The sequence below is a fragment of the Miniopterus natalensis genome, chromosome 1 (genome assembly GCF_054644295.1).
Source record: "Miniopterus natalensis isolate mMinNat1 chromosome 1, mMinNat1.hap1, whole genome shotgun sequence".
NCBI lineage: Eukaryota > Metazoa > Chordata > Mammalia > Chiroptera > Miniopteridae > Miniopterus > Miniopterus natalensis.
The window spans coordinates 142,490,400-142,504,832 of NC_142081.1; the positions used below are offsets into that span (position 1 = coordinate 142,490,400).

The window sequence follows — 14,433 nt, forward strand, 5'->3', positions numbered from 1 at the left end:
AGGAAGGAAGGAAGGAAGGGTGGAAGGAAGGAAGGGTGGAAGGAAGGGTGGAAGGAAGGAAGGAAGGAAGGAAGGAAGGAAGGAAGGAAGGAAGGAAGGAAGGAAGGAAGGGTGGAAGGAAGGAAGGGTGGAAGGGTGGAAGGAAGGGTGGAAGGAAGGAAGGAAGGAAGGGTGGAAGGAAGGAAGGAAGGAAGGAAGGAAGGAAGGAAGGGTGGAAGGGTGGAAGGAAGGGTGGAAGGAAGGAAGGAAGGAAGGAAGGAAGGAAGGAAGGAAGGAAGGAAGGAAGGAAGGGTGGAAGGAAGGAAGGGTGGAAGGGTGGAAGGAAGGGTGGAAGGAAGGAAGGAAGGAAGGAAGGAAGGAAGGAAGGAAGGAAGGAAGGAAGGAAGGAAGGAAGGAAGGGTGGAAGGAAGGAAGGAGGCAGGAAGGAGGAAGGAGGCAGGAAGGAGGAAGGAGGGTTAGCGGCAGGCATCCCCTGCCTGATTCCCCGGCCCTGGCGTTCAGGCACACAGCCAAGCCGCCCCAGGGTCGGGCCGCCCGCCTCCGCCCGGCCTGTACACGCTGTGGGCTGTCCGCTGTGGGCTGTCCGTCAGCCCAAGTCCTTGGCCGCCGCTCGCACCCTGAGCTTACCCTGCGCGGTGCAGCGAGGCCTCTCCAGCGGCAGGGCGGCCGCGGGGCGCGGCGGGGGCAGAGGCGGCCTGTGGTCGCCCAGGGGCGGCTCCCGCGCGCTGCTGTCCGCGCCGTCCCGGTCCCGGTCCCCGTCGCCGTCGCCGTCCCCGGGGATGAACATGTACAGGTCGTCGTACTGGTCCTCGGCACTCCCGCGGCGCCCCTCGGGCCGGGCGGGCTCGGCGGCGCCTCCGGCCTCGGCGCCCTCGGCGCCCGGCCTGGCCGCCCGGCCCCCGCCGCCGGGACACGCTGGGCTCTGCGGGGCTGTGTATGAGGAAGACAGGATGATTTCACTCAAACGCGCCATCCGGAGCCAGCTCCTAGTTTGTAATTTCATGCAGAAGTGGTAGTACTGCTAATAAAACTTTTACGATGTGACATGATGTCGTGGAAAGCTGATAAATGCATAATTTTGGTGAACAGTCATTCTCGGGCTTTTAAAATATTTGCCAAATGAACAGGTAAAGCTGCCTCGGTATGGGGCACACTCGTATGTATAATATTCTGATTCTCTAGAGTTACTGTTCAAGCAGACTCATAGATATGACTGCATTACTGCATTTTTATTAGAAAATAGTATGACTGACATAAGTGATGGAAAAGATAAAGACAGAAAAAAATAAATCTTAATTTGCTTCTAGAACAATGCAAGAAAAATAAATCTTTGATTCTTATTTAGTTATCGTTTTACTATATATCAACAGATGGTACTTTCATTCTTGAAAATATTACTTGAGAAAAGTATTAAGGTGTTTTTAGTTTGGAAGGCATCCAAGTTACCAATAGCAGGTGCATCTTTCTAAGGCTCAGTTCTCTTGCCTGTAAAAGGTATTCTATCCTGAAATTTAATCAAAGGATCCAAATTCCCTTCATTTAAGAATCATGATTCCAACATTTGTTTTTATACTGTACACAATAAATGCTCTCTAATGACTCAGGAAGAAAAAAAAAAAGATATTATAATGCAATAGCTTTAAATCTTAAAAAAGTTGTTTATGTTTTCTTTAGAAAAATTCTGCCCTAAATTAAGGATTCACAAAATTTTAAAACAAAACTTTTGAATCTCTGTATTGCAGGGAATATGTGAATTGTTATTGTCAGTGCAAAAGGAAAGCAAATAATTGTTTTAGAGTGTTGTTAAACTAAAATACAGCTAAAGAAGCCAAAGAGTATAGAAAAAAGGACGAATATATGGCAGTTGCCTGAGGAAGGGGGGGGAGGTGGAGGAGGGTATGGGGGGGATAAATGGTGATGGACAGAGGCTTGATTTGGGGTGGTCAACATACAATACAGTGTACAGATGATGTGTTGTAGAACTGTGCACCTGAAACCTGTATAATTTTGTTAGCCAGTTTCACCCCAATAAATTCCATGAAAAGGAAAAAAATGGGAAAAAAAGAAAAGAAAAAAGAGCTTTTTTAAATGAAAGGTTACATTGTAGGAAATTTTCAGCAATGAGAAAATCAGTTAGTCGTGTGGAAAAATCGCACCTATGAGGGTACCCTATATTTCTACATGGGATTTTTTTAATTTTTATTTTTCTCTTACGTGAGAAAGGAGAAAGATACAACTGCCAGTACTAGAGATGCAAACCAAGATTCTCTAATTACCAGCCTAGGCAGGGCAGCCAGCCTTTCATTCCTGCAGATCTCTGCACACATCCCATCTTTCTACTTCTAACACCAAACACTGAGCCTGAAATGAAGTAGTCTCTGGAAATGTTGATGGAGTAGATGATGAAATAACTGAAAAGCAACTATTGTTCAGGGCTAGCAAAAGAATTTCACTATGTCTCTCTGGGCAACTTGAACACCAAGTTAGAATTACATTCACACTATAGGAAATTACTTGTAGCCACCCTTCTGCTGTGGTATTCCGTGTTTAAGGCTTATGTCTGCACTGTCTAAGCAAGAGAGTCTTCTTGGTTCTTGTCAAATATGCCCAAACCTGGAATCCAACCCTGGAGAGTCAGATAGCGAGTCAGTGGGAGTTAGGAAGTTTCATAGCAATGCTTCACTCCCTCTCATGAAAGAGCCTGAGGCCTGAGCCCAGTCACCCTGAATTTCACGTATGAGACAGTCCCAGGTCCAAACTGTTCTATAGGAATGAAATCGCTCTGTACAAATAACTGAAATAATGTTTCCTTACTACAGTTTTTCTGAGGATTAGATGTCATACTGAATATATGGTCATTATTAATCATCACTTTATCATCACTTTTATTTTCATTCAAATAATAATAAAATGGATAACATTAAAACCTCATGTAGTAATGCATTCCTTTAATATTTAGCATTGTTTTGTGTTCTGCAATAAAGTTGAAAGTTTATTGATTTTGCCAAAGTATGTTAGTTAAAGCATTGTATTTAAATTCATTTGATTTGCAGGTTAGCCTATCATCTGAAAAACTAGTGGTCAATAATGCTTAGCTGAGCTTCAACCGTGCACTGTTAAAAGCGCAAATGCCCTGAGGCAAAAGCGTGCTTGCTGTGTGAGATGTTACAGGGACGTGAACCAGCAGGGAAGGGGTGAGAGACAGGATGAAGATCTAGGGCCTTGTCACTGATGATAAAGATTATAAATATGATGGGCAGGTATTGGAGGGTTTGGAACAGAAAAGTGATTATTAGTTCCTTCATGAAACAGTATATTCGGGTGGCAAATGTGGAAGCTGATACGAGTGGAGTTTCTTAAAAGCCCTGCTATTGACATTTTGGACCAGATGCTCCTGTGCTGTGTGGGGCATGTTCTGTAGCATATTTAGCTGCATTTCTGTTGTCTCTGCTCTCTAAATGCCAGTTGCAAACCTCCCTTCTCAAATCATGGCAATAAAACCATTTCCGTTCAAAAAGTCAGTAAAAGACAACTATCATTGGATTTCACTTATATGTGGAATCTAAAGAACAAAATAAAGAAACCACCAAAATTGAAACCAGCTTAGAGGCACAGAGAACAATCTAATGGTTGCCAAAGGGGAAAGGGGTTGGAGGACCTTGTGAAGGAGGTGAAGGGGTTGGGAAGTACAGATTGGTAGTTACAAAATAGTCATGGCGACCTAAAGCATAAAGAATATAGTCAATAATATTGTAATAACTATGTATGGTGCCAGGTGGGTACTGAAAATATCCGGGGGAACACTTTGTAAAGTACATGATTGTCTAACCACCATGCTGCACACCTGAAACAAATACAAACTAACCCTGAATGTATATAAACTGTGACTGGAAAAAAACCCAACTCCATTCATTGACAAATATCTTCTTTTGGGGACAGAAAATAGCCCCCCATTGAAAGCCAGGGTGCAACTGCAATACTCCAGGGGGAGCTGATGGCAGCGTGGACTAGGAATAATCACAAAGAAGTGGGAGAAGTGGCTGAAAGCTGGCTCTATTTTGAAGGTGGTAAAAAGGTGACAGGCGAGCAGGGTTTGGGGACTGAATGACTAAGAGCAGAATCTTCCCTTCCTGGGAGGGGGAAGCCAGCAGGTGGAGTAGGTTGGCAGTGGCAGGAATTAGGGCTTCCAGGTGGGAAATGTGAGGCGGGAGACGCGTATCCGGCATGCTGCTGAAGCAAGCTGTCACACGCCGGGGAAGCCGGCATCCTGCGCACGGCGACATATATCTGCAAGACTCTGAATTAGCCTTCAGACACCAGACAGCAGAATTACATTCTATCGCAGCTGACGAAACTAAGGTCTGAAAACAATGTGGCTTTGTTTAAAAATAGAAACGAACTGAAAAAACATAGCTGTTAAATAGAATATGTACATCAACCTGACTTGTGTGTTTTCTTTGGGTAGGAAAAACAGGTGTTTGATTATTAAACATTGAACTTAGAAGTATTTAAAATAACAAGATACTTATGTAATATCTGTGCCATATTATAAAGTAGGAGTCATTCAGTTAATTACTTTTTCATTCTCTCTTCAGTCTTACTTTTCCAGTTACATATATGTAATGCAAGCATTACATATATACATTATATATAACACATAGAAACACTTACTTGGAAAATATGCAGAAAGTGATGGAAAATCCTCTTCATAGTCATGTTCTGGCTCATTATTTCTACTGATTGTTTGGATCTGAAAAAAATAAAATGTAATTTTCAATAATATGCATTAATCTTAATAAATCTGCACTTTACATATACCAAGTGAAAAGCTGGTACATGGAGATAAAAATAAAGCTTGTATTTAAATACTTTAATTTGATTATATCACCTATCTTGTATTTGTGCCATATAGGATTGCTCAGGGACACACAGTATTAAAAGTATAACTGGGTGGGCAATAGAACATCTAAACTAAGCAATAAATTCATTTAAAATGAAACTTATTGCAACTATAGTGCTTTCAGATTCAAAATGATAATCATGGAATTTAGGTATAATAAATAACTCCGAATAAAATTGAACACAACTATTTTTTTTTGAAAACCATGAACCTTCTTTTCTTTTAATATTTCTGAATCTTTTTATCTGTTCAAAAGATATTCTTAGTTACATCAAGTATTATAATCCAGTGAAAGACATGAAATTGTAAAGTGGTTTATTTTCCATCTTTAAAAGAAAAAGGAAACCAAATAAGAGAATTTATGTTTGTCCTGCTGAGATCAGTTCCCCTACACTTAGAAGGGAGAGTTACTGAGAAAGGACAGACACCTGTTATTTCTGGAATTGCTAGTCTTTACTTATAATCTCTGAAAGAGACATGGGGTCTACATTCAGGAAACACATTTGTGTTAGTAGAGAAAGCTAAATAATACCGGTGACAGTTCTATTTGTGCAAAAACATCTAGAAAAAGAAATGGAGCCTGGTTGAATTAATGTAGGTCTTATTTTGTCACTATGAACTCCAAGTGATAATTCAAATGACTTATGTTTTTGTTCTTAATAAAACTGATTGAAATAGCTAAGTTACTTGCTCTGCATTTGGACTGTCCCTGTAAAAATTAAAAGCATCCATATTAAAGTATTATTAATTTTATAGCAGCCTTGGTGTGCAAGAATACTTAGCCTACATATTGACTTCAATAATTTGGTTTGTCACCCATTTTAAATTATATTTTTCCATTGGTAGACTCAATCAAATGATAACATGAAAATCATGTAACTTTACTAGGGAGATTGACATGTTGATTGATACTTGTATGCTTTGGTATTGAAATAATTATTTAATATAGCCATTCATTCTTTCCAATTAGCCCGACCTCCGTATTTCATAAGGTAGATAATATATTAAAAAATTCATAACACTCTTAAATCATATCAAGAAAGTTTTTGCTAATTGAAAAACAGGAATGGTTTTCAAAGATTTCAGGAATTATGTAAATTTTTTCTATCTACTATTCACAAGCTTAGACATTATAAGCCCAAGATCAGTGTGAATTAATAAAAAACAAAACTGTGAGCAAGTGTGTTTTATAGGTGTAGGTGTGTCATCTGAGGTGGAAGCTTAATGGAATCATTTTTGGGGGAATCATTTTTATGTCATAACTTAAGCTATATGACATTTGTACAAACAAACAAGCTCCAAAATGTCTTGAAGGAAATAGCTTTCAAATAAAAAAAAAAATAGAAGAGTTTGACTGATTTGAGCACTTTCATAAATCTTATATAAAATTGATATTTTGTATAGTCAGGCTATGCAGAAAGTAAATGTTTTTCAGAAATAAAAGGATCTTTAGAAATATTTACACTAAAGAACAAGTGTTTACTTGAGTTTCTTATATTTACAATCATGTTTATTTTGAAAAATATAATGTCTAGTGATATAGTAATAACTGTCTAATAAGATCAATGATGGCTTCAAAGACAAGTACGATGGAACCTGACATCCAATTACTTTAATATTTGGCTGTGTGGTGCAGTGGAGAGAGTTTGGATTTTTAAGTCAATCTAAGAACAAATTATATCTCTATTCTTTATTAACTATGCAATTGGCCAAGATGCTTTATTCCAAATCTCAATATTTTATCCTGCAAAATTTGGATAGTAATATCTATGTCATCAATTTGGTGGGAGGGTTAAATTAGAATAATGTAAGCAAAACACATATCACATCTAATGAGTAAGTGCTCATTAAGTGTAATCTGCATATGTTAGATGTTCCTTCATCATACAAAATAGAGATCTACATTTAAAAAAGAACAGTGACCACATTGGTTTGATGGGGAATCATCAATATGTACCAATAACTATTTAACCTATGTCTTCTCAACTGCATGCCTCTAGAAGTTCTGCTGTAACAGGGAAAGGGCTGTAATATTAACTTCCAATCTAATAAGACTGTGGCAGTATGCTTTTGTTATTAAAAATACCTCTATAATTGCTGAGCTAATAGAGATGATAAGAGTCAGGGAATAAGAGATATTTAATTCTTTAATAACTTTTTTTTCCTAGAGCTGGAACCTGACTTTATTTGTTAATTTATCAAATATTTAGACAGAACTACTATCTAAATATTCTATTAGCAATTCAGAAAAAATAAGTTAAAAAAAAAGATGCAATTCCTCCTCTCAAAAATATATTTTTAATTGGGAAAGGAAGAAAAATAATAAAATAATTAGAATACAGTATTTTATTTATTGCACTATAATAAACTCAGTTCTTACAGGTGAAATAAAGAATTAAGAAATAATCAGATAAAGCAAAGTTTTACTTATTTGCTTGTTGGGTGAGGAGATTTGGTTAAAAATATTCTTAGAGGGTAGACGGTATAATGCTAAGTGAAGTAAGTCAGACAAAAAAAGATAAACACTGTATGATTTCACATATATGTAGCATCTTAAAACAAAACAATACAAATGAACAAACAATACAAAGATAGACTCAGTGAAACAGAGAACAAAGTGACAGTTACCAGAGGGGATGGATGTAAAGGTGAAGTGGAATATAGTCAACAATAATGTGAAAAATTTGCACGCTGATAGATGGTTACTAGGTTTAGTGTGGTATTTACATCATAAGATATAGAAATGTTGAATCACTGTGTTGTACACATGAAACAAATATAATTTTGTATGAAATAATAAAAAAATTTATCTTGACATCTGCCTAATTCTCAATTCTTTAAATGAAAAATCTAGCATAAACAATAAAATCTATTAGTTAAAATGCTCAATGTAATAGTCCAACCCATCGAGAGTCTGTGAAGCACACAATGTTTAATAAAATTAAAATCATTTATTATAAAAGAAAAACTAAAAAGAAAACTTTGTTGACTGAGGTATATAAAGCTGCTCATGGCTTTGGCACCTAATATTGTAAAAATTGATCATGGTATCTTGATTTTTGAGGGAGTGAATAAAAATAATCTTCACACAGCAATTATTTCCATCTTTTTATGAGATTCTGCAGATATTGTAATTAGCCCAACTCTTGCCCAACTTTCCACTGTTTTAATCATAAGTGATTTTACCACCTTTAAAGCATATAACAGTCTGTGGAATGAGAATACAAAGATTCATATATGTTTAAACAATAACAAATCGACCCTGTAATATTTCATATATTACCCAAAATGAATGCACTGGGCTGCAGAATCTGAGATAAGACTTCGATTGAAACAATAAAGATTATTCTTACTACATGTTCTGAATAGTAATTGATGTTATACTAAAGCCATGATAAACAGCCAACATAGAGTCTCAAAAAAATTTTCAAGGGCACACTGTAGAAATATATACCTTAGCTCTCATTATATCTTTTAAAAGAATTTATTTTTCTTTGGGCCATCTAGGAATATAGTTCAAAAGTATATTCATATAGTTTCTTATCAAAGTTTCTTTTTTATATTACAGGATTTAGATCCCAAATTTAAAACTAAATAGGAAAATCCCTGAAAACGGTTCATGGAAGTTTCAACCAAAGTCACTGATGAGGGGAATTACAGTGGAATTGTGTGAATTCACACTGGACTGAAGGCTCTTGGAGAGAAAAGTGAATTGAAGAATGGAAGGCAAAATGCACAGAGTTCCCTTTCAGGAACTTTGATGTGAAGAGGGTCATAGGACAACTGTGCTTAGGTTTGTTTTTCAAAAAATAAAGATGTCAGCAGAAGAGTGCTTTACTGTAGACAAGGGCTCTGGAAATGGCAAGTGTAACATCCAGAGTACAGGTGCACAAAAAACTGTAGTAGGCAAAGTGAGATACACAAATATGAAAATTTCATAACCCCAAACCTCAGTTTAAAATTAGTGGGGAAGAGAAGGAATGTAGATAAGGCAAAATGGAACAAGCTTTGGAAATATGCACATCCTTGCAAAATGCCATAAGATAGAGAGAAACATGTGATCATGTCCATTGCGTTAATGGAGCAGAGAACATTTCAGAGTAGGTGGTATTCAATCTGAGTGTTAAAGGACAAGTATAATCTAAAAAAGAAGGGATGGAGCAAATTCTTGGTCGATAGGGGAGCGTGACAGAAGCAGCAGGATGACTTGGTGAGTGGTTCATGGTGGGTTTAATTAGGTTACATGGAGGAATACATGTGAATGTCAGGATGGGGTGGTGCATTCAGGTTTTATTTTATAGTTTTAAATGCTTTTTATATGTAATTATCTTCTAAGAAGTGAGGAGTAGCATGTTTCTGCCTGTATGTTTGAAAAATAATTCCAACAACAGTGGGTGAGAGGGAGAGGGGGTTATTTTAATAGTCAAGGCAAAGGGAGGATGGTGAAAGAAAAAATTTAATGGAAAAATCAGGTTTAAGAAATACCAAAGAGATGGGATAGACAAGACTTTTTACAGCTTCAGTGTCAAAGGCTGAAGGCCAAAGATAAAATGGGACTATGTTAAGTTTTTGTTTAGCGTAATGACATCTGGTAACCAGTCCTAAGGCTTAATACACTCTTTTATTACAACCCTCCTCCAGAGAACTCTTGCCATTTAGGGCTGAGGACACATGTATCCCTCCATGTAACCTAATTAAACCCACCATGAACCACTCACCAAGTCATCCTGCTGCTTCTGTCATGCTCCCCTATCGACCAAGAATTTGCTCCATCCCTTCTTTTTTACAGATTATCCAGAGAACACCTTTTCTATGCTACTTGAGATGAGAGTTTGAGGTCAAGATATAATGTCAACATTCTTGGAAATCCTTTGCACTGCTTCATGCAACACTTGGAAATATATATTGAAGTGGGTCTATAGATATTAAACGGCGAGTATTTCAAATTTTTTATAAAGTTAAGTAGTTTACCAACTTGAGAAAATGGAAGACAGTTAATAGTAGGATGGCCAAATAAGCTATTAATTTGATCAACAAGACTTTTAACTATGAAAATAGCTAGAGTGAAATTGCAGAATAACTAAGCACAAAGTTCTAATTAGGTTATAAAGATAGAAGAGCTCAGATGCAAGCAATTGCATACCAAACTATAAGTTACATTTAATCAAATCTTACTGTATTTCTTTCTAAAAAATAAAAAGATTTCAAACAGTTTACCATGAAGTTAAATGTATTAATTAGGTACTAGGTGCTTGTGAACAATATATAGACTGAAAACAAAAACTATATACTTGTTTCCACCATTTAAAAATGAAGTTAGCTGGGCGCGGCTCAGCTGTTGAGCATCGACCTAGGATCCAGGAGATTGTGGTTCGATTCCCGGTCAGGGCACATGCCCAGGTTGTGGGCTCGATCCCCAGTCGGGGGCATGCAGGGGGCAGCCGATTAATGACTCTCTCATCATTAAAGTTTCTCTCTCTCGCTCCCCCTCTCCCTTCCTCTATCTGAAATCAATAAAGACATATTTTAAAAAAATGAAGTTAGATGGTGGAGAGACAGCAGAAAGAAGGGACATAGTAAAAGAGAGAAAAAATGTCAGAGATAGGAGTATATAATAACATAAGTCAAAGGTAAAAACTAAGAGCAGAGAATCACTTTTTTAAAAAATGTTTTTATTTATTTTAGAGAGAGGAGAAAGGGGAGAGAGAAACATTGATAGATTGCCTCCCTAATGCACCCCAACCAGGGATCAAACCTTCAACCTGGCTATGTGCCCTGATCAGGAATTGAACCGGTGATTTTTGGGTGCATGGGAGGACACTCAACCAACTAAGCCATACCAGCCAGGGCCAGAGAATCATTCTTAATTAACTTTCCTCAATTTCAGAATGGAATTCAGAACTCAACTAAAGGATCTTGAAGAAGAATTAGTTTCTGGTACAGGAGACTTTACTAACTCATGCAATAAGTTAGCTCCTTACTATGTAGCCTAGACATGCCATCTAACATTTTAAATCATGATAAATTATCAATAACCTTGGTTCATCAGTCAATAAATATTTATTGAATGTTTTTCATGTACATAAGGCTAGGCAAGTTTCCAGTATGTACACAAAATATATAACATATCTTCCTAGGATTCTGAATATGTAGCTAGGGAAATAAAAGTAAAATTCATGAAACAACTGTAGTCTCTTAAGCGTTTGGTTTGACTAAAGAGTGCAATAGAAGCTAAGAAGAATTAAATTATTCTAAGTTGGAATAACTAGAGCTGGAATTTGAAGTATGGATAGAATTTGAGAGATAAATCTTAAATACAGTCCTAGCAATTAATGCTTGCTTTTTGACTTAATGGATGAATAAACAATAAATGAACTGGTAAAGAGGAAAGAATGTGGATATTCTTGGTAAAGAGAATGGTGCCAGCAAAGCAAGATTGATTAGGTCATAGGCAAAGGGCAAAGAGCAAAGCTACCCAACCAAAGAAGCAGGTGAATTCTGGGGCAAATATGTGAATTTTGAAAGGAAGAGTGGAGTAAACATTTGCTTTTCATACCCCAGCTGCAGAGTATTGAAAATATCTCTAGATGATGGTGACGATAATGATTACAATTTTTATCAAATATCCCATCTATAAATACATATAGGTTATAGAGGTTAAGAATTTGAGCCCAGAAGTATTGTCAGACAGATCTGGATTCAAATCTTATGCTTCCACTTATTACCTACATGAGCTTAAACATGTTCTTCTCTCTTGGTCTCTCTGGATGTAAAAATAAGCATGAACGTACCTTACCTCACAAGGTGACTGTGAAAATTCAATAAGAAAATACATAGCAAATAGCACAGAGCTTGGCACATAGGAAGCACTCTATTATCTCTATTATCATCATTGTTTTATTACTGGACAAATTTTCATGTTGCCTTATTTTTTCAAATTACTAAAATTTGTCTATGCCATAATTTATATTCAGTTATAAGACTAAATGAAGATCAGTTGTGTTTAACTTGGAATATAAAGAATAAATATACAGCCCTTCAAATAGTGTGTGTTTTTTCATAGCTTACAATGATTTAAAAAATTTATCTCTATTTTTAAGAGTGAGGAATCTCAAAACAGATGTGATGATGGGTCAAGGCTGGGCCAATTAAGCTAATAGAAATTAAGCAGCATTTCTGGGTATGACTCTGTAGTTTGTACAGTGAGATTCTCCCGGGGCACCATTCCCATAAACTACGATATGTAAGGCACCCTAAGGGCTGGATGTGAGCAGGATTGGTGAGAGGAGAGGTCTCTCAAATAATTCTATAGTGTTTAATTCTCAAATGTCTTACATTTGCTTTTACAATCTTGATATTACAACAAGGATTTGTTTAGGCTAATATTAAAACTAGTTTGCCTTCTTCCAGCATAAAATGATATGAGGGAGGACAGGTAAGAATTCAGAAGGGTGTTTCCTACCTGGTGCGCCAAGAGCAGGGAAGGAGAAATTGGTCGTGAATGAGGTATAAAGTATAAAGGTGAGAAGTCAAAAACTGATGAAAGAACAAGACTTTAATGAACCATGAACCTATGATTGCTGCATTTATTACCTTAACTCTGATTTCCTAGTCCTATAACAAGAACAAAAGCATATACCTAATACCAGCAAAAAGCTCTGCTATTGGCAATCATAAAATCTTGAAATCAGTTTTAGCTTCAAAAGCATAAGTCAAAAAGGTAAACTTCAGTAAAGGAAACACAAAATGCCTCTATGTTGAAAGTATAAGTAATTATACTGTTCTGAATACTCCAGTCAAATTTAAAAAAAGATTTCATTTGGAGGAAAACTAAATAAAAACTAAATAATAGATGGATTTACATGTTTCCAAATTAAGACACTGGACTTAGTGAAGAGGTAGTCAGGTTTATATTTATGTTGGCTGTTACTAAGAGCTATTTTTTTTTTCTTTTTTCTGAGCCTTTGATGATTTGACCGAGAGTCAAAAAAACCAAATGGAAAAAAACCAAGCCGAGTAATAAAAGGTTAGCATTGTCATCATCACAGTTGTTGGACATTTCATTTATCTAAAAACAGAGGAGCAAGTGGTTTCTAAAATCCAGGCCAAAAGCAAGTATAAAATACCACTTAGAGACCCAGTAATTTCCCATGAAGATTATACTCTTTAGTTGTTAGACAAGTGTTATTTAACAAATGAAACAAAAGACCTTTAAGTTTATATTATTGCTCTCAGAAAATAAGTAGTTTTGAAAAATTAAATAGAAGGATCTCAAAGCTTGTATTGTTGCTAATCTACTCATTACCATTAGGTATTTACAGGGCCAAAATAATCCCTAGATTCCAAATACAGAATAAGAAAATTCAGTTCTATTCATCAGAGCATTTAAATCATGAAAGATCAATAGCCAGAGAAGGTGAATCATAAATTATTACAGATATGTTGAGATAATAAAATCTCTAACCTCAAGCCTTCAATTTGATGTCAGGTGACAATTTAGGAGAGGTTGTTCCTATGGTAAAATGTCACTACAGATAAAAGTATATAAAAATTCTATATTGCATTCAATATTACCTTTTAATATACTGCAATGCACCATAGTAGTCTAAGTATTTCTTCCCATTTAAAAATTTTACATTTAAATTGTGGAGTTTAACTAGTAAAGCTATCAATGTCATTTAGTAGCAGAGTAGCATCTCATAACCAGAGAAACATGGTGAATAGTTTTGCTTATTAAAAGCCACCATTTCAGTCCATCCCAGTTTACCAGATTCTACTCAAATCAATCAGCACATGACCTTTTACCATTCCGCCTAACTGTGATGACTACATTGGCAAGATGTACACTCTTAGATCTTACCTAAATGCAGACCTATTTAAGATGATGTATTATAAACTTGTACACTTGAAACCTGTATAATTTTATTAACCAATGTCACCCCAATAAATTCAACGAAAATTTAAAAAAGGAACATTATACAAAAATGCATTTTTATGTACCAAAGACAACCTAAAACTATACTAAAATATATTTGATATATTGATAGGAGAACAATACTGGTTGAAAGTAAATTTGTGTTGCGTTTAAGGTAACATAAAATGGAAAAATTTTGTGGTAGAAGAAACAACATTGTTGTATATTAAGGAAATATACTTTCCCATACCCTCATATAACATCAAAATAGAAGAGAATCAATAAAACCAATAAGCTCACTTCGGAAGAAAAACATAATTTTCTTTAGCCCAGAATTCTGAAAGCTTTTAACTTGTAATAATAAAATAAATTTTATTTTATGTGGGCCCCAACCAAGACATTAACAGTGTTGCTTTTTATATTCTACAATTACTGAAAAATGAGCCTCATTTCACTCCATTCTGCCACTGAGAATAGCAAACTTTCTTGCTGTGAAGTAGCAGCTTAGCATTTTTAAACTTCAAGTGATTTATTTGGCAGATTTCAGTCACTTGTGAAAATAATTCCTAATCTTTATATTCATAGCCTAAAGGAAGTCAGGACTAGTCAAATGGAAATC

The 14,433-nt window shown here is 36.2% G+C and overlaps 1 protein-coding gene across 1 annotated transcript in view; it reads right to left on the reverse strand.

The window, feature by feature from the left end:
- BANK1 (B cell scaffold protein with ankyrin repeats 1) overlaps positions 1-14,433 on the reverse strand; it is a 249,140-nt gene that overhangs the window by 48,742 nt on the left and 185,965 nt on the right. The window contains exons 7-8 of the mRNA XM_087816091.1: positions 4,672-4,750; positions 628-930 (exon numbers count right to left, since the gene is read on the reverse strand). Of these exons, the coding sequence (XP_087672217.1) occupies positions 628-930; positions 4,672-4,750 (382 nt within the window). The remainder of the gene's footprint in view (positions 1-627; positions 931-4,671; positions 4,751-14,433) is intronic.